Source organism: Heliconius melpomene, chromosome 19, assembly GCF_056956725.1.
Source record: "Heliconius melpomene rosina isolate 202511_hmr_F chromosome 19, ASM5695672v1, whole genome shotgun sequence".
Lineage (NCBI taxonomy): Eukaryota > Metazoa > Arthropoda > Insecta > Lepidoptera > Nymphalidae > Heliconius > Heliconius melpomene.
The window spans coordinates 10,407,614-10,428,813 of record NC_140407.1 but is presented as its reverse complement, the minus strand read 5'-3'; the positions used below and the strand labels follow the sequence as shown (position 1 = coordinate 10,428,813).

General features: G+C 29.7%; 2 protein-coding genes across 2 annotated transcripts; one reads left to right on the top strand and one right to left on the bottom strand.

The window, feature by feature from the left end:
* Nucleotides 1–33: 33 nt before the first annotated feature.
* On the bottom strand, nt 34–15,353 carry LOC146528700 (progestin and adipoQ receptor family member 3). The gene is made up of 7 exons (XM_085202685.1): nt 15,058–15,353; nt 14,524–14,747; nt 13,629–13,785; nt 9,064–9,216; nt 4,064–4,252; nt 2,351–2,419; nt 34–1,949 (listed from the first exon to the last, which is right to left on the bottom strand). The coding sequence occupies exons 1-7, from the start codon at nt 15,127–15,129 to the stop codon at nt 1,785–1,787; spliced, it is 1,029 nt and encodes a 342-aa protein (XP_085058811.1). The 5' UTR covers nt 15,130–15,353; the 3' UTR covers nt 34–1,784.
* A 1,155-nt stretch (nt 15,354–16,508) lies between these two features.
* eff (ubiquitin-conjugating enzyme E2 eff) lies at nt 16,509–19,587 on the top strand. The gene is made up of 5 exons (XM_085202684.1): nt 16,509–17,032; nt 17,529–17,592; nt 17,875–17,906; nt 18,080–18,263; nt 18,369–19,587. The coding sequence occupies exons 1-5, from the start codon at nt 17,009–17,011 to the stop codon at nt 18,506–18,508; spliced, it is 444 nt and encodes a 147-aa protein (XP_085058810.1). The 5' UTR covers nt 16,509–17,008; the 3' UTR covers nt 18,509–19,587.
* The last annotated feature ends 1,613 nt before the right edge of the window (nt 19,588–21,200 follow it).

Sequence of the window (21,200 nt, the reverse complement as noted above, 5' to 3'; positions counted from 1 at the left end):
CAGAATCATCATATAAATAATAAAACAAAATAATATTTTTTACCCAATTTTAATATTCATCTGCCAATTTTCCATAAAGTAGAAAATAGAAATACAAAAATCCTAGCATTATAAAACGTATTACAAAAATATGAACAGAAGTATCACGTAATAAATGCTAAAATATCAGATCTATAAGATAACGTCGTAATTAAAATATAAAGACTTAAATGTTAGCTATAATCGGACGTTGATTTTTATTTCGTATATGACTATAAATAAAATATTTTTTTTCTTATTTATTTATTCATTTAGAGAAATATAAGTATAAAAAATATTAAGGGCATTCCATAGATTACGTCACACAAATTTCATAATTTTTTGACTCCTCCTTTGCAACTTTGCACCAAAAAAAAAAATAATTAAAGTAAGCGCCCTCTTTAATATAATGCACAATGTAATAAATATTAAAACTCTCTAGGAACTTTCGTAAAGATGGAGCTGAATGTTAATCATACAAAAAATCCAGTAAGATGTTAAACACATGTTTAAATTTCAGGATTGATTAGATGCCAAACAACATTTTCCACATAATATTGATTTGCCCCTAACATATTTTTTTTTTTTTTCAAGAAACCATTATTATAAAAATCGACGTCTGATATTTTCTTTAACATAGAAATTTATTATTAAAAGAGAAACAATACTACCCAATGCTCATTACACACAAATATAATTATAAAATTTTAACTATACATACTTAATTGATATATAAATTAGTTTCATAAATAAAAAAAATAGGATTGCTTTCTTGGTCATTAAAAAAAAATATAATTATTTATAAATATAATTTTATTATTTAAAAATTGAGCAACAATACATTAAAATGCCTCTTCGGAATGTGTTAATATCAAATTTCAGAACTCTATATATCTGTTACTAAAGAGAGCAGATGAAAATAACTAATTCCCTCTAGTGAGAATCGAATCCACAATCGTGGCGGTTGCAGTCTACGACTGCGCAGGTCAGCCATGTATATAAGTATAGATTAAAACTAAATGTATATATGTAATGTATAAAGATCATAGAGTCATATATTTTGAAAACAATAAACACAAAGAAACATGCAGGTACTCGTACAATAAAATGTAATCATTTGAATAATAAAAATTAACCCATGGTAACATGATTTTAGTAAACAGACAGAAACAGTTTAGATTACATTTTTCTTTGTTTACAAAGCCAAAATGAAATTTATAGCTTTGAACGTAAAAGTAATACACTATAGAAATACAGTATCAACTCTATATAATACCGAAAAAACTGTCAGTAACGACGAATATATCTGCACCTGACGGCATTATATGTACAGAAAATATTAGGAAATAGTCTTTTGATTTGCATATTATGATTAACTAAATGAGTATAAAATTCAAAATATAAAATATAAAAAAAAATGAATGTAAAGTTAATTTTTTGATAATAATAAAAATAAGTATTTTTTTTAGTTCATTTAACAACCACTCCTCATAGCATAAAAAAATCTGTAATCCCTTCAGTGTCATCATATAGAGTTTACACTGTACATTGTTATGCTAACTCCATTTCTACTAAAATTGACGATTTATTTTCAAAAATGATTCAATGATTGAAATACTATTACTTTATGTTGAACAATTTGAATTGACTCACTCACTCTTCAATTTTTACCATTTATCACAGTAATTATAAAATTAATAAACACTAAACAACAGTCCAAAATACTCGGCCGAATATAAAAAAAAAAACAAATTCTTTATTTTTTTCTAGAATATTCTCATACTATTAGCACAGCCATGGTTCATGCGGTATTGTACGTACATCATAGCTGAATTATGCCAGTAGTAAAGAGCACCTAGCACTAAAACGTGCCACCATTGGTGAGAGTGTCCGATATAATCCACCTTACCAGGGAACCAGCGTTCTGGTACCTGTAAAGAAAAGATTTTATGTTAGCTCCATACTGTAATCCCACATATGCACAAGAATCCTAGTGTTAAGGCACTGCGTTTTCATTAAGAGACTTCCGTTTCCCACTATCCGCCGAATTTTGGAGGCTTTGAAAAATAGAATTCAACACCGCGTTACTAGAGAGAGAGAGAAAATCAAAATATTAAATATTTCATTTCCTCGAGTTGGTATCGAACCCACAGCCTGTCGCGTTTACAGTAACACCTGTAGCCCCCACCCCATCTCATAAATTATTTAATGTAAATTACATATTTAACTTAAATAACTTTTTATGCTGTAACCCTAGTGGTGGTTTTATTATGATTTTCAATATTAAATAAATGAGAAACAAAATATAAAAGAATATTTAGTAAATTTTTACCTTGAAGGCATAAATAGCGAAGGCTGTCCCACTAATAACATACATCCCTATGACTCTAGGGAAGAACATCTGAAATAAGATAAGACGGTTATTTATTAATAAATCAATCAGTACCATTCCATTCGTATAAATATTAAAAATATATTTATATTGTATAATTTTGGGTAGATGTAGGTGAAACAACTTTATAAAACCCAAAAAAAAACAAGGAAAATCATTTTAAAGCACCAAAATATCCAAAATATTTAACGTTTATGATCAAACAATAACTTAACGTTTTAAGATATCATCAAACAATGACAATTAATTTAATTTACTCAATTTTATTATTTTCTTCATTTTGTTTTCTATATTAGTTTTCCTATGAACTTCCATTTTATAATACAAAGTTCAAACACCTAATACATTTTTTGAAGGACGCGCCGCAATTTTAAGCAGAAAAAAAACGAGTTAATGAACTCATAATGTCCAACATGGTTAGGGTAGCTTAACAAATTATCTTTGCATTAAAGAACGTTTGTGAACTTTGTATTTAAGGTATATAATAAATACCTAATATTGTTTATAACTTAATATGGCCATGCTTAATATATCCATAAAATCTTAATATATTTGTGTGTCTTTCAAAATTTATAAATTTGAATGCACTGTGAAACATTCATCGTTCAGACAGATGGCGATACAAAGTGGAACCCGTTAGTATTAAGAAAATTATAATGTCAACAACTAACGGTGCAAAACCCTCTAATAACAAAAATATATTTATAAAAAATTTAAAATCTCATTAAACCGTTATGTCGACATTTTCCGTAGAATTTACGATTTATTCACTTTTTTATAATTTACATTTTACACAATTAAAAAATGTTCCTTATAAGATTTAAATATAGCTTTACATGGTATAAAATCTTATTATCGGTATAATGAAATCTGACAAGATTTAGTAAGTACGTGAACGTCAAAAGAGCAATTATCTCTATTTTCGTACGTAATAAAAACAAATACAAAACTATTATTACTTTCAACTTTCCAATTTCCAACTAACTGAAGTCCATTTTGAAGAATGAGTCGTTCTTTATTGGGGTAACAAGATAAATCGCGGCGTTTAGTTCCGCCTCTTAACACGCAATGTCTCGTAAATAGTTATAAAATCAAAAATATTCTTAAATTATTTTTATTTAAATTTTTGCACAAATTTTATAATGTAATCTACAATCTAAACAAATCTAAAACGAATATAAGAAAATAACTAATAATTGCATTTTTAGTATGGGAAAATAAAACAATTGTAAAACGGTGTAAATTGTTACTACCTACCATTAACAATTGGGACTACAATAAGGCCCGTATTTATAAAGCTCTTAACTCTGAGATTGATCTTAAGATCGAACTCGAGATGCTGTTTTCATTCGTATACTAATTATAATTAATGAATGGAAACGGCATCTCATTATTTAAAGTTATCTCTCAAATTTATAAATACGGGCCTAAATTTTAGGTGTTCTTTATTATTGTTTTTTTTTATTTAGTTTGAAGAATATTGATGAATAAAGGGTAATATAATATTAAATGCTGTTTTATACAGACAATGTAAATTAATAATAAAAAATGTTTAACAAGAATTATAACGATACGGGCACGATTAAATTTTTTTTTTTAATTAATTTCTTTAATTTAATATTAATAATATAATATTTTTTTAAATTTACTCACTTGCACCATAGGATTATCGAAGCCTCCCATAACATACGTCCAATGTAGAGTAGGCAGGACACCGTACGCCGCCCATCCTATGAACACGCACATCTTGACCACGTATGGTATTTGAAGTCTTGGTATTTGCAGCACCATGGCCGCCACAAATATTAACGTCACTGACAGCATATAAAAAGCTTTGAGCTCCTGAAAATTAAACGTAAAGGTACTATATTTTGCAATTTTTTTACCAGTAGCAGGGTAGGCAGAGAAAACCAAATGATAATCCACTCTCCACTTTCCACCACTCTGGATGCATTGTGAGTTGAGTGGCGAAACTCAAAGCTGCGCTTTTGCATCGATAGCAGAGTGAAGAAATGAAAATAGTAAATATTTCATTTCCTCGAATAGAAATCGAACCCACAACCTGTCGCATTTAAAGTCACACGCTAGTGCCAATACGCAACGACTGGCTTCTATAGCCGCATCATTTTGTAATTTATTCATACCTAACTACCTATCTTTTAATAAATATATGTAGGAATTTGCATTTTACTACAAAAACTGCTAATAAGCTTATAGTTGTATAACTTTAGTACGTACTATCGTTAATTATTAATCGTGACGCAGATTAAAATTATATTATACTAGCGGACCCGGACGCGGCTACGCCTGCTTGAAATATAAGAATATAATTTCTATAGAAATATAATTTCAATCTAGATGAAATGCTAAAAGTGACTATTATATTTATTTTCATAAGGATGAATATCAAAATGACGCGGTAATAAACGCGGTCGCGTAGCGACGACGGTTGTTATTAACATGGCAGAATAAATTGCATGTCAAATTAGAAAGTATTTTAATTTATTAGTATATATGTGTAATGTAATGTTATATAGCCTATAGCACTTCTGAAGAATGCAGCTTTCATACAAAACAAAAACAAAGTAAATTGGACCAGTAGATCCAGAGATCTTAGCGTTCAAACAAACAAACAAACAAACAAACAAACTCTTCCGCTTTATTATATTAGTATAGAGTATAGATAGTAAAACGGCCTAGACTTGCCCGGATGTAAACAGGATACTGCCATACTAACGTTATTATTAATAGAGATCACAAGAGACTACATGATATTAGAGAATTCTAACTTGTCAGATTTCCTATAATAGTTATTTATATGACGATTAATAAAGAGAAAAGAAGAAATGCTAAAATTGAAATGGTGTATGGAGTGTCTTAATACAAAGTTCCTTCTGCCTATCCTGCTGTCTGCGGGATACAGCGTGAAGCTAAAAAATCAAAAATATCATATAAAATGAACGCCAAGCGCAACCACTAACCAATTTAAGTTATCATTGTGCTAAAATTGCCGGACAGCGGATGAAATACATTACGAATGCAAAATGGATGACAATGGATCATTTTGTACGAGGTCTTGTAGCAGTTGCGTTAAAAAACTTGATACATGTATATTTAAACGAGGACACTTGACCTATCGAGTGGTGGTTTAAAATACACACTAGCAATCTATCGTCGAGTAAATATTTTAAATTGCTAATTCTATCTATACCTGCGACTTCGTCTGCGTGGCTTTAAAATAAATTGATATAACTTATTTTAATTGTGATTAGTAACCGATTGACTAAAACTATATTTAAATTAAGGCGTTTCTGAGATAAGCGTGCACATACGCACAAAAACGCATTTTTATTATACGTCTAAATTATTTATTTTCCTATCCCTTCCATCTATAGCGATGTGGTGCAATTGTTGTTTATATTAAGAGATCCTAATGCCATATATTTTGCAGAAACTCCTATAGTATATTTGTCACCATACTCGTATACCTACTTATCTATAATTTCACCGGGTATGAGCTGAAACTAACATCTCATCTGAACACGCTTCGCAGTTGCTTGTTCTTAATGATATTGTAGTAATTATAAACTAAAATACATGCTAGTATTTTGTATGCCATAATTGTGTTATCCACCTATAATCCTATAAATAAATATCTATTACCATTATAAAGAATAAATCATCTTCAACAACAAATATTACAAATAAGAAAAATATACAAATACTAGTAAAATATTAACATTAATACTAGTACATAAGAAAAAAATATATAGTAATACTTGAAAAATAGTTAATGAAGGTCAATAACAGCGTGTTAACTGTTAACGCAACGCAATTGCTAAACAATCGGTCAAGTGAATCAATAAAATGGAACGACCGATTACCTCCTCCGTATTATGTGTAACTAATGTAAGTACGTTCATATGTGATGTTATACAGTGATATAAAATAATGTTTAAAAATAATTCGAACAGCTGATTTAAAAATAATTTCTATTTAAATACTTTCTATCAACACAGTATCTGGAAAGTTGATAACAGCTAAACTGTTATTACTGTTGTAATTATTTATATATTTTTATTATTATTTTTATATAAAGGGGTTCGAGATCCTACAGTCAAACTGATTAAACAGTTTTTTAGGACATATCATAATTTTGTCATAATGCTCTATTGTAATAATAAAATAAAAAAAAATAGTGACGCTTATGTGTTTTCAAATTATGATTTTGTTTGCTTAATATATACCTACTAATACATATATATTGACTAAAAAGAACTTAGGTACTAAACAAGAAGAAGGTAGACTTAGGTACTTAATAGAAAATATAAATGCGACCTAAATGTTTAATTTAAAGATAAGCCAATTTAATAACCATGCAAAAAGTTTTGAATAAGTTTCAAACTACTTTAACTTTCTATTTCAACTGCATTCCATAAACATAGCTACTACACTTTTAAATCATTTGCACTTGATTTTTTTTTCAGCTTTATACTGTATCCCGGATTTAACAGGTTAAGCAGTGGGATCTTAGTGTTAAGGCACTCCATTCCCCAATTTTCGCCGATTTTTTCGAGGCATTGCGTGTTGAGTGGCGAAGCTCAACGCTGTGCTTTCGCCTTGTTATCAGAGCGGAAATGTTAATAAATGTTAATTCATTCCTACGAAAGGGAATCGAACCCACAACTGTCACAAACACACATTTACAGTCACATTCTTGTGCCACTGCGCCACGGGGGCCTCAAATCTCAACCTATACTATTCTAAATGAATGCATAAATATCTAAATTTCTAACAAGTCACGAATACGACAAAAAAGTCCGTTTTCCGATGTTGATAATTTACCAACGAAATTAGTCAAAACTAAGGCGTTAAGAGAGATTCGCCTTTCACTTCCTACCATAACTTTTACTTGCGTGCGGCCATCTTATACGCTATTGGTGTCTGTATGATTAAGTTTCATTATATAGTTTTTTTGGCCTTGACTTCAATATTCGAGTCTTCCGCAACGTATTCTTTCAACTTATTTGATTAACTTAAACATTTATAAGTTTTTTTTCAACTAGCTGCCTAAAGGTATTTGGTTATATTAGGTCATATTTCATCTTTGAAAGCCACTAATACAATAAAAGCACTACATACATTCAGTTGGTTTACAGGTTCTTCCTCTAACATTTATTTGGAGGCTAAATAAGATTTACTTATAATGGTAAAGTGCACATAACATTTTGTACTTTACACAAATGAATAGTTATACAATGTCAATCGTCATATTTTTTTTTAAAACAAAACGCACCTTGACGAGGTTTATTTATATAAGATCCATCTTACAAAATAAATATTGTTAGGTAGGTCAATAATTTTTCACTTAAACATGATTATGCCAAGAAAGTCTTAAGTCTGAGATCGACCTTGAGATGCCGTTTTCATTCATCTATGAATCACAACGCCTTAAGATCGATCTCACACTTGAGAGCAATTTATAAATGCGGGCTTAAGTAAGATTCAAAAATATACAAGGAAAAAACCTAACCTAACAAGATGAGTAAGAATAAATACATACGTATAAAGTAATGCATAATTATACTCGTATGTATATTTTTTACATAACTCATGATGCTAAAAAAACATACACTATGTTAAGATTCTAATTAGAATTAAGCATTTTGTCTTGCTCTAATACGACTAGTTAAAGCGAGATAAAAGTTGATCTAAGGCATGAACCCGGTATAGAAACTATGTAATTACGCCATAGTATGAGAGGTTTGCTATGCTCTGTTTAAGTGAAATGAAATGTCGATTCGCATGAAGTGACAGATATTTTACTATAGCAAATTGCATCTATTCGGAAGACAGATTGTAAAGGCATTCATAGTACCATTAAAATCTTAATACTTTTTCTACCTAAAGGACTTAATTAATGCCTTAGTGTTAAAGATAATATATTTACAAAAAAAGGCCGATGTAGGTCGTCGTCGATTAATATCAAGGAAGTAAAGTATTACTTTAAAATTTTTCAATTTTACATTGCGAATATACAGGCAATTTAAATAATTACATACTTTGTTCTTACTCACGAAGCGCAAAGTACTGCAAAATATAACATTTTTTTTATTAATCTACTTACATGAGCTTTAATACGCATATCATTTACTCGTTGCACGATAAAAATATTATGAAAAGGTCGTACGGGATATTAGTATTTCAAGTTTAATGTTTAACGTTACAGAGGCATAAATAGGGACAAATTTTTTGGTTGTTTTTTTGCTTATGAAAGATATATATTTTTTTAAATTATTTTATATATATAGCGAATCATATATATTATATCAATTGTATCTACATCAATCCATTGAATAAATTTCAAATTAATGTAGAATGGAGGAAGTATTGACGCGGTCATGGCACAGTTGAAATTTGCTTTATTTGGACAGAATGCTTGTGACTTAACTTCTTCTAACTTCCAAATACACAGTGATATGTTTAAAATATACAAAATATTTTTATATCAAATAATATACTGTCATTATGACGGAGAATGGAGAACGGAATAAGTTTTAACTAGAGTACAATTACTATACCTATCTTCTCGTTATATTATATTTTATGTTAAAAACCAGTGCTGAAAAGAAAAAAACACACGCCATACTTACATGATGACACCAAAACGCGTAATATACCCCAGAAGTGTATATCGCAAGTAGAGACAGCGCGATACCGAAGAGATCGTACATCAAAAACGTATTGTAGTCGTGCTCTGAGCGGCAGGAGAACGTGTGGTAAAGAGCTGATAGGGCCATACATATCTATAAACAAATATAAAAAATATAATTTAGTTAGATTTTGGAAATGTACATGTTTTTTTTTCCGGCTTCACGCCGTTTCGATGGGAACCTAGTGTTAAGGCACTCCATTCCTTACTTTCCGCCGATTTTTTGAGACATTGCGTATTGTGTGACGGCACTTAACGTCGCCCTTTGCCTATATACGTATGCACGTAAATAGGCGAAGGGCGTGTACATGTGTACATAATCTTTATTAATATAATAAATAGATAATTTAGGTATTTAAGAATACATCAAACAAATCGTGAGAATAAGATAAATATTTTAGCACATAAATATAATATATTAATTTCTATAATCTCGTTAATTCGATTTATCTACAAAAACACTACCGTTTGCGCAATTCTCAAACGTGTTTTGTGTAAATATTAACTTCAAGAACCGAGGAAATAGCGAAACATTCGTATATTGCCATTGAACATGACGTCGTCGGGTGTTTACTTATACAAGAAAATGAACGTGTCCAACGTCTGTGTTATAAAGAGTCTTTTATCAAACCGGTTCTATTAAATGAAAGCTTCATTTATATTATATGATTAAAATAGACATTTCTTTATTATTTTTAATGAGTGTTAAATCGGAACTAACAAAGCAACTAAGAAGGATTCATTTTAAAATATTATAAATATAACCATTTAATTCGATTAAACATGAAAACATTTAAGTATATTTTTTAATGGTCATGTAATGTTTTGCCAATATGTATTGTCACTTATTACATCACATACTTACTGCGCCAAAGGTCAACATATGTTAAACTCTTCCCTTTAACATAAAAATGCTTCTACTGCTTATATAGAAAGTGTCATTTATATAAAAACTGTTATTTTCATTATTCAAAAAATATTTTAATTAATTATAATAAATCATCTGATATCAATGTTCCACTTAATTGGTTTTACTGAATTTTATCAGTGAACTGAAACGAGTTGATTTTAGATATGTAGCTAGTTTTAATAATAGTTACATTCCTTTACTTGTATCGAACTTACATAAATTAAATTTTGATGGGCTTTCCATAGAAAATAAAATTAAGTATTTTTTATAAAATATATTTAAATTCTGGAAATCTGTTTCCTAGATATATGCACCGAAATATATTCTATATAGTATATTCTAATCAACTAAAGATATTTTTTGTAACATAATAAAATGTAAGTTTTGACTAATAAAAGTATTAAAATAATGGCTTTTTGCACTCAACAGGAAGTTTACAAGAAGTAAGTGGCCAATGTGGGATTTATGTCCACTAGCTTATAAATAGTAAAATTATTATAAAAATCTTATAATATTGTAAAACATAGGCATTTCATTATTATAGGACAGACCACCATTGGACCATTACTCGTTAATTTTACGATTTCTTTGTAATATGTTTTTTTTGGCCTTTGCTGGTCAATACTCCTTTGCCATTGGTCAATCAATGCCTTGAAAGCGCACCTCATGTCATATCCGACCTGCCGCTCCCCGCTACAGTGAAAGTGTTAACGCGGCGGGTGCGGCCAAAATATGTAAAAAGCTAATATAACGTTATTAGGTGATCTTCAACATTTATATATGCACTTTAAACGTATCCTTAATATTTATATTTAAGTCAACTTACATCGAAGATAGCGTAAATATAATAAAATACCACCGCGGGTTCCGTACTAAATTTAGGATTGTAGACAATGGAAAGTACACCTTATAGGTAACTTATAAAAGTTGACAATCTGAACTGATCACTCGTTTTCTGTGAAATAAACTTTTATTTGTGACATAAATAATTTTGTTTCGATTTTTCCTTTTATTTGTACTGCAAGCTCTCACTGCTTCTTGCCAAATTGGAGGTCGACGGGAAGTGCCCGTCTGATTACGCACCGAATTTCCCACAAAAACAATGCATAACTCTCATATCTTTTGATTGGATTGAATAAGAAGCTCGATTTTTTTCTGTGCTCCAAGGGAGAGTAAATCTGAATATTTGATATTAATTTGAGCTTGATACCTCCACGCAATCTCGAGATAAACGGTCTTGACATATGGACAGCAAAAAGATACAAGGGTTCCGTTTTTTTTTCCTTTGAGGCACGAGACTCTAAAAGTAGAACTTGTCAACGTGATATTAATGAAATAAATAGTCGGTAAATGTTTCTTTGGTACCTAGTCCCTACCTACTGCCAAAAGTAAAGTTATTAGATCTATAATAACAAAGAACCTTCTTCTTCTCGGTTGACCTTCGAAAACACAGTATCAAAGATACTGGAGGAAGGTCACGTAAAAAGTATGATGACCCCCCGAAATGCATGTATGAAAAGGTCGCCCTTGAACAGTGGACGAGACGAAAGAGGTATGTAGAGACCGTAGCGTTTGGCGCTCCGTTCTCTCTGACTTCCCCGCTAAGGAATAAAACGTGAAGTTTAACTTAACTTCACGTGTATATAGTTAAGTTAATAACAAAGAAGGCCTTTGCAATCTTACCACCTCCAAAATAATAAAACACGATAAGATCAGCACATAATGAGATAAAATAAGAATTGTTACCAATTGGATTTATCGCCTAATATCTATTAATTAGGTACCTTGATTATACCTCGTTCCTGATATATACCTAGCAATCAACAATAATAATAGTACAAAATGGACAAAATGTCGTTGTTACTATATATTTTTTCTACGATATCTTTATCATTCATGGCCAAAATAATATTTATTATTATAATTGTTATAAAAATTAAAATATACAATTATATAGGTTAATCTTTGACCTTAAAAAATATATAAAATTACGTTTTTTCGAACAAAACAAAATTTTTCGTACAAACATCTGAATATACTTTCTACACTATACAATGTACGAGGTTCCCTCTGCCTACCCTGCAGCGTGAAGCTGATTTTTTTAAAATTATTGTATAAAATGATGCTAATGAGGGACTATTTACTTCGAAATTTTATTGCCATTAATAAATATATGCTAGGACCAGTTTGTATTCGCTGAAAGCTAAAATAATTTCTAAACTACAGAAACTTTCACTGTCAGTGTTATAATGGTAGTTGGAAATTACACACATATTTTTTGGTTTCTCGCTTTATCACACAGACAACAAGGTAGACAGAGGGAACTTAGTGCTGAGACATTGTGTTCCCCATTTTCCGTCGAAGTCTGGTGGCATTGCGTGTTGATTGGCGAAATTCATCGCCGGGTTTTGCCTCGACACCAGAGCGAAGAAATGAAAAGATGTATTAAATATTTTATTTCTTCGAGTGAGAATCGAACCCACAACTTGTCGCGTTCACAATCGCAAAGATCTGTTAAGAATACCTAAATATCTTTCATAATAGAAAAACAGTATATGTATGTAACGTACTTATAAATTATAAACTACAAATAATGGAAAGTTTTCACGTCGTCGTCTTTCTGCTTACTCATCAATTACAAACAAACGTATAAAACTATACGCTATAATGTGGTAAGTAATAACAGGTAGGTCGTTACGTGCCAAGTTTAATCTTAAATTTAGATTAAACTAGGTTTAGTAAGGCTTAATTTTGTTTTAGATTCATTTAATATATAAAATTTGTAAATTTATTTAATGTTTACGGGTAGAGGTATAGGTATAGAATATTAGAGAGGATTTTTGATTGTGAACTATGACTATTTCCACTCCGATACTCATACCTAAAGTTTGTATAACAAGAAAGCTCTATGTTTTAAAATAATTAATATAAACAATAGCGCGATTGAAACTCAAATTGAAATAAAATATGAAAGATATTACAGCTGTTGATATTATATTAGTTATATCCTAAATTTTATTTCCCTTTATATAAACCGAAGACGTCAGGCCGAGGCAAGGGATGATTGAGGTCGTCGTGGCGCAGGGGCACAAGAGACACTGTAAACGGGACGGTTGTGGGTTCTATTTGAAGGAATGAATTATTTAATATTTTCATTTCCTCGCTTTGGTAACATGGAAAAGCGCGGCGTTGAGATTTGCCACGCTAAACGCAATGCTTCAAGAATTCATTGCGGCAGAAAGTTGAGAACGGAGTGTCTTAACACTAGGTTCTTTCTCTCTTCGTCTACCATACTATATATGGAATATAGGGTGAAGATAAAAAAAAAGTAACAAATACCATGTTAGGATTAATGTAGCAGGTTTTTGTTTCATTTCGAGTTATTGCTTTTGTTTTACAAAAAAGTCAAAATTTATTAAAATTTGAGGTCAGAGTGATAAATGTTAAGTCCAAATCTTATTTGTGCAAATTAATCTTAAACTTTAGTAATAAGTTTTTAAATAAATATTCGACGAGATAATATTTCTATATTACGTTATCACAATTCTATCGGAATGTTCATGGGTACTGAACAAAATGAAAGTGCAAGTACTCACAAGAAAACATGAGAATAGTATCGCCGCTACGGTCTTGTCGGTCAGCGTCGCGTGGATGTTAATAATGACCAGATCGTTGACTGTGAGGAATAACAGCAGAAAGAAACCGAATATGTGAGTCCATATGTTCATTGTCTCATTTGTCCACCAGAATATACTGAAAATAATGTAACTTATCAATAATATACATAAATAGGCACCAGTTATTCAAATTATATTAAAAATAAATATAAATATTTGTATGGAAGTCACATAGATTTAACCTGTGTGTATAAATGAAAAACAAAACAGAATTAAATAAATAAAATAAAAAAAACAGATTCTTTTCTCTTCATAGCAAAAAAGTGTTTTGATTATCAAAACTTTCACATCATAACCACTTTTTTGTATTCAAAATAGTTAAATATTAGTGGTTTATTATTATAACATTGTAAAATTAAGAATATTGTATTAGGGAGGCGATAGTGCTTTCTTCTACAGAATTAACCATCTTAGGTACCATAACTAGCAAAAGAATTATGACCCTTCCGAGCGAGCAGGGTTTTCGGCGGCAAGCCAGCCCCTTTAATTGGAACAACATTTATACTTTAAAAGAATATTATAAAGAATCTTAAGACACATAATATGAGACAAAAAGAAAAAACTGGAAAAAATGTATACAACAAACAATACAGTCAAATTAAAAACCTCTTTCTTTTACGAAGTTGTTAAAAAAAGTTCAAGTTTGCTGCCCTGTAATGTACACCAGGGATGTTACAGCTACAGTTTTACCAATAGAAACATTTACGGAGCTTTATAACCTCCCTGATGTTGCATAACAATAATTCACCTATGTCATAATTTTGGTATCAACAATATTAGCATCTTATAAAATATTATTGTATTAAATATTTACCTTTCCCAACACAATTTTGTAGGCAATAATTTTCTATAACCATCTCTTATATATGGATTATGTTGTAAATATACTGGTGCTTCTTCATATTTCAACAATTTTCTATAGTTCATGTACTCAACATCATCTTCTGTGAGATTATTATTATCTTCAAGCTTCTTCCCTCGTCTCATTAATGTGTTTCCAGATGAAAATTCAGATTCGTGCTTGCACTCATCCTCAAGCTTAAATAAATTTATAGACATTATTTTATGCATTATTATCTATTAATATTTCCTTTTTTGTAGTTACGAAAGGAAATGTGAAATTAAATAATATATATTCTTCAAGATATATTTTTTATAATAAAACTACAATGGATATAATAAAAATGTTACAATAAAATCGAAAATATCACAAAGAATATTTAAATTAAAATAAAAAAAATGTTTAAATGTTTAAAGCTCTATAAGATATTATTCTTAAGTAGGTATAGGTAAAAATAGTTCCGCTATTAGAAAGTTAACAAAACAAAAAGCTTTTACTTTATCTTACTTTATCTATTGGCATGAATTGAACAGTTTCTGCATGACACTCGCTCACTTTTCTTGTCATGGTTAGAGTCATGTTTAATTTTTATTTGTTAAAGTAATACTTATTATAGGTAATAATAATTATAGAAATTTTATCGTTGCACTTATCACAGCTCTGCTTTAATTTATAAATATATTTTAAACGAAAAATATAATTAAATCCAAAGAGTTAAAACTTTATTTCTCTTTATCGTAATAATTGTAAACACTACAGACTACACTACACTTCCATCCGAATATGTTGTCATTACAAAACTGAACTGAATAACAAGAGGAGCATTATACTATTGACAATTGACAGTTGTCCTCTGTCAGTAAATAATACATATGTTATCTGTAAAATACAGATAACATATGTATTAGTTAGCTGTTTAGTTGTAGCGTAGAACCTTTTCTTGTAGTTTGTATTTATAATACGGTACTATAGACATATAAATATATATTTTTTGCTATATTTAGTATTTTCTTATACGTATATTTTATAAAGACAATAAAAATTCACCAAAATTTGTGTACGGTTTTATATCAATATGTTTCATAACTGTATGTCATTTGGTATCGTTAAAATTATTTTTTAAAAATAACTGTGAATTGACTTAATTGATTGCGTTCTTATATAATGAATTTATTTTAAAGTAATTACTTCAATTGTCATTTTGTTTTGTAACACGATATAAGAAATCTTACTAAATGTTTGCCGTTGGAAATAGAAAAAGGTCTAATTTTAATTAAATTTTAATATCGATAACCTAAGTGACTTATTTTTTTTTAGTTTTAATCTCTTCACGACACTTTTTTTAAGACGCTTCAGATATTTTTTTGTGTTCACGATGTATTCCGGGCACGATGTATTTTACGATGTATAGCAGGGTACGCAAAGGGAACCTGGAATCTTAGTTATAGCCGTTAGTGGAAAAGAATAATTTGGTTATTATTTTCTAATAATAAGACTTAACCAATCACATAATATATAAATAAATTGCGAATAAACAGTTATTAAGCTTAAATTGCAAGAAATTATTTAATGAAGTTATAAGATTATTACTTTTTGTCATTCACATTATTTAAAACAAGTCTATAATTATTTGTATGCCTTTATAATCTTCACAACTACTAATATAAGTATTTTTACAAAATATTTGTCAAAATTTATCATTGCAATAACATTAGACAGTACCAACTGATAATAATAAATTGAAATTAATTTCCATTTTTCAATGTCTTTATTAGATAAATTGGAATATTAGTACATCACACAAATTACGAATTTGAAACATTAGTACCTGGGAAAGTTTCAAATTGCAAAAATGTGCTTGAAAATAACCCTATCTGCTTACTTTGTTATCCAAAAATAGCGCCCAGAATTCTTTGCCATATACGTCACGTCCGAATTGTAGATAGTATTGCCATATACTTAATATTATATTGATTTTGAAACACATACTTTCTGAATAACTTACAAAAACAATATAAATTTAAAACAAACGCGCTTGGTTTTCACTTAAGCTTCATTATTATTAATTTAGATATTATTTTTTATTACTTTAATTTAAGAAAACCGTAATTCAATATATATCGAATATTTAAAAAAAGACAAGTAATCATGAACGCTCTTTGTAAATGGTCGATTTTCCTGTTTGCTGTTCTCCATTCGTCGCGAGTGCGTTAATTTTGTTAGAACCTGCGCTCTGTTCTAATTCTTATTATTTCTTAATATTAGTTATTATTATTTTTTATTTAAGTCTTTGAGATTTTATCTTAATAGTCACTTTTTTATTATTATTGCATAAAACGACTTAAGTGGTACTTTTGCGTTTAGACGGGAGCCATCTTGCAATCTCTAATCAAAGGTCCTTGGCTCACAGTTTCGTTGTCTAGTTGAAAGGCAGTATATTCAATCATAAAATAGTCAAATGGCGTTAAAACGAATTAATAGGGTACGTATAAAGAATTTGGCTGCTAATTTTAAGAATTCGTCTAGATCAAGTGGTGTGCTATAAAATTCGTAACAGACTTCGGAGTGAATGTTTCGTCACTGTGAATACCTATTATCGAAATTTCTTCTGGATAATTCCGTGTGCGTGATTCTTCATTAAAATATTTAAATATTTCCTACGCTTAATACATCTGCGATATATAACGGTGTTTTACTGGTTCTTTCAGGCTACAGTTTTATGCACACGGCGTACATAAAATGTCGGAAATATGTGCCAATTTTGAGGTTTTCTCACAATATATTGATGACAAAAAAGACTTGCTACAATGAGCACTTGTATAATTAAATTAAACTAGTTATAGTCATTGTTGTATTAAAATCTGTAAAAAGTTGTCCATCCGTATGTTTTTTTCCAAGTGATGATGTGTTTGACGTGTTTTACTTATCACTATATTGTTTCCTGTATTGTTATAAGACAGAGTCGTATGATGTTACAGGAATTACAAGATCTGGGTAGAGACCCGCCGGCACAATGTTCAGCAGGACCACACGGTGAAGATCGTAAGTGTCTATCGATCCTTTAGTTGCTTTTTTAAAATTTGTGACTCATCTCCATTATGTACAATAAAAAAACGACTATTTTTCTACTTATATAAGAAATAAATGAGAATTGTCAATATTTTGAAATTAACTTTTATATTTAATATTTTCTATTGTAATTCAATGGTCATTTTTATGAATTTACATTTGATGATGTGATGAATCAGCTGATGTCCATTCTATTGACGTGAATAAAATCTTTAAAAAATATGGAGATATAATTTTTTTTTCTTATTCTTACAGTTTTCCATTGGCAAGCCACAATAATGGGTCCAGTAAGTATCTAATATTAATAAAATTATATTAGTTTGTTAATTTGGAAGCACTACACTCGACATAACGACATAATTTTTCTCTATTTCAATGAAGCCTTATAAGTAATTTAGCAAGATTACATTGTCTTGAGCAAAAATAGCCATAACTTATATAATGTGTAATTATTTTGCAGGTTGACAGTCCCTATCAGGGTGGTGTATTTTTCCTCACCATACATTTCCCTACAGACTATCCATTCAAACCACCAAAAGTTGCATTCACAACGCGCATCTATCACCCCAATATAAACAGTAATGGTTCCATTTGTCTTGATATTCTGCGTGCACAATGGTCTCCAGCACTTACCATATCCAAAGGTAATTGGCTTTTCTTGGCCTTTTTATTGCTTGTTTAGTATTTATTTTTTATTTATCATATAATAATAAGTATTATAATGTTTTAATTATTATTTATTATTTCAGTGTTGCTCTCAATCTGCTCACTTCTTTGCGATCCAAACCCCGATGATCCTTTGGTGCCAGAAATTGCTAGGATCTACAAAACTGACAGAGAAAAGTACAATGAATTAGCCCGAGAGTGGACTAGGAAGTATGCCATGTGATGAGTCAGATGTGACATCAGTAAACATATACACACAGATCGCCACAGCCCGGGCTTATACCCTTCCTGTTCTCATCCACGCCCAATTCCGTTTTTGTCTGAAATCCTTACCAATCACCAAAATTATTCAAACTCTGTTCAATCTACATGGTTTTAGAATCCGATTGTCTCTTGTACTTTAAATGCCAATTATTGCGACTAAGTAAAATAATACACATGATATGCAAATAGTTTCTGTTCATGTAATTAAGTACCATTTTCTATAAAAGAAATGATTTTTGTTTAACATTGATGTGTCGGTAGATGTTTTATCGCATACACTCATTTAGTTAAAACATTAGTTAAATTTACGTAATTTCATGTAATTCCTAAAGAATTTGTACTTTAACTAGATCTAAATTGCATTGTGAAACTGTACAATAGCCATATTTTAGGAGATGGAGTGTTGATTGCTTTACAATTTTTTTTCATGTTTTCACTGATTTGTATGAATTCTCATGTTACAAAACATTCTGGTTAATGTGTAAGTAAATGATTTACTTAAAGAGCTTGTTGATGGTATTGAGTGAGTGTTATTTTTTTTAAAAGAAACCATTTTTTATTAAGTTAGTAAATATGTAGCCTGCTAAACAGACTGATTTAAACGGTCAGTTTTCTTTCATCCACAATATTTAAGAAAACGCTCCTATAGTTAAACAATACAATATAAATTACAGTGTATCTCATAAGATGATAAGTTTTAATTAATCTAGAATTTTTCATTATGGCGACCTTTATGTTATAATTTTATCTAATATATATTGTGGTTGTAAGGATACCTGCGTTGTGATTTCCGCGACATATCCTGTGACCCATCCTCCTTTCCCATATTATATTCGATCAACTATCAGTATGGTATATGGAGTCATGGCATGAGTGGCAAAGTATGGTGTGTTTACTTTACAGCTGTAAGAGAAAGCTTTTGTTCATTTGGTTAACACAGGGAGAGATTACTCAAAGCTTTTCAAACTGTAATCAGTCGATGATGTACTTTAGCTTCACTAAATTGTAAGAAACAATAAATTATTGTGTATGTAAATACATGTTGAGCTTTATTTAGGCAACTTCCTTTTTTTAAAATGCAGCTGTAAAAAATGCTCATATGCATTAAGTCTATTTTTGGTTCTGTCGAGAGAAGTTTGGCAGTAGTTTGAGATTGAATAAAAATGCTACAAATAATAAACATTTACGTCACTTTTTCATTTAGTAGTAATGAGTCACCACGACACAAACTTGTTATTTATCTCTAAATAGTCCAGTGGGTCATTCTCCTTTTTTCAGGTTAAATGAAAATAGTTTTGTATACAGTTTGACAATATGTTGACTCCAGGATAATAGGAGTTTAGTTACTTAATTATTTTTTTCATTAAGATCATTAATCTAGAGATTTATATTTAATTTAAGGTGAAGTTCTTAATACAGACATTTTTTTATCAGCTCATAAGGCCATAAAACTATACTAATATTAAAAACTATATTTTTCACAATTTTATACATTTTCTGGTATCCTATTATAAAAGTGTACCGTACAGTTTGTCCCATAAAAGGAATTACGGGTGCGCTGAGTTGGAGCTTATTTCTAGTATTAGTATTAAGTACATAACAGATTTTGGTAACATCATTAATATTTTTCTGAACATACATCATATTTTCAAAGACGTATTGCAGCTGCCAATATATTTATATCTATATTTCTTCATTGACATTTTTTTGTTTATAAGGAGAATTAAATTATATAAACACTTGCGTTGTATACCTACTTGGATTTTAATCAATTCAGCTCGGCAAATGAGGAAAATATGGTTTCTTTGTTTTAACTATTCTTATCAATTAAATACAATGACAGGGAATGAGTAAAAAAAACCAAGACAAAAATAAAAGATTTTTTTTAAATGTGGGTAAGTACTTATGTGGCATTTTAAGGTAAAAGGTTAAAACTTAAGACAATTATTATAGCTCGTCTGTACTATCCAACAATAGTGATTTTGGATGAACCAATTATTTAAGTGCTTATTATAATATTTTGATTATTTTTTTGTATTTAGTTTCGTAATTTTTTTATTGTTGTTGTTTACTTTAAACGCACCACGGACATGATATGTCGTTCGTGCCCATCTAAGCTGTCTCTAAAAAAATATTTGACAATCAAAATCATAAGAAACCATCCTAATTCGTCATTAAAATTCACTTTTTGAGCAAATTCAGTTATTATTTTAAACAATATAAGTATGACAATACTTTATCGAATTCGTTTTTGTTTCATCAAGTGGAAAAGCATTTTTTTACATAAAATTTAACAGAACTCACATTCATCTTCAACCTTCATATTTATTTTACTGAGTACCTATAATTAAACATCAATTTTATTTTCATTAGCTTTAAAGCTGATAAGGTATGGTACTTTAAGATGTTATCGCTGGATTCGTCTTGTCTATTGTCACTTAAATATTTCTATTATAAAATACCTAGACCTCTAGAAATCTATCTACCTTCTATCTAATCTAATCTACCTTCAAATAATATCTAGACAACAATACTTATTAAAAGAATTGCCCTAATGAATATACTTCCTGCTGTAATTTTTAATTAATGCTCATTTGAAAATTAGTGATTTATTTCTATCGATAGTCCAAAATAATTATAAAGGACAAAAA

Coding starts and splice junctions, on each gene's coding strand:
- LOC146528700 (XM_085202685.1), bottom strand. CDS start 15,129: ATGACTCTAACCATGACAAGAAAAGTGAGCGAGTGTCATGCAGAAACT. Junction 14,748..15,057: donor AATTCATGCCAATAGATAAA/GTAAGATAAAGT, acceptor AATTTATTTAAG/CTTGAGGATGAGTGCAAGCA. Junction 9,217..13,628: donor TACTATTCTCATGTTTTCTT/GTGAGTACTTGC, acceptor ATTTGTTTATAG/ATATGTATGGCCCTATCAGC.
- eff (XM_085202684.1), top strand. CDS start 17,009: ATGGCGTTAAAACGAATTAATAGG. Junction 17,593..17,874: donor AGGACCACACGGTGAAGATC/GTAAGTGTCTAT, acceptor TTATTCTTACAG/TTTTCCATTGGCAAGCCACA. Junction 17,907..18,079: donor AAGCCACAATAATGGGTCCA/GTAAGTATCTAA, acceptor ATTATTTTGCAG/GTTGACAGTCCCTATCAGGG.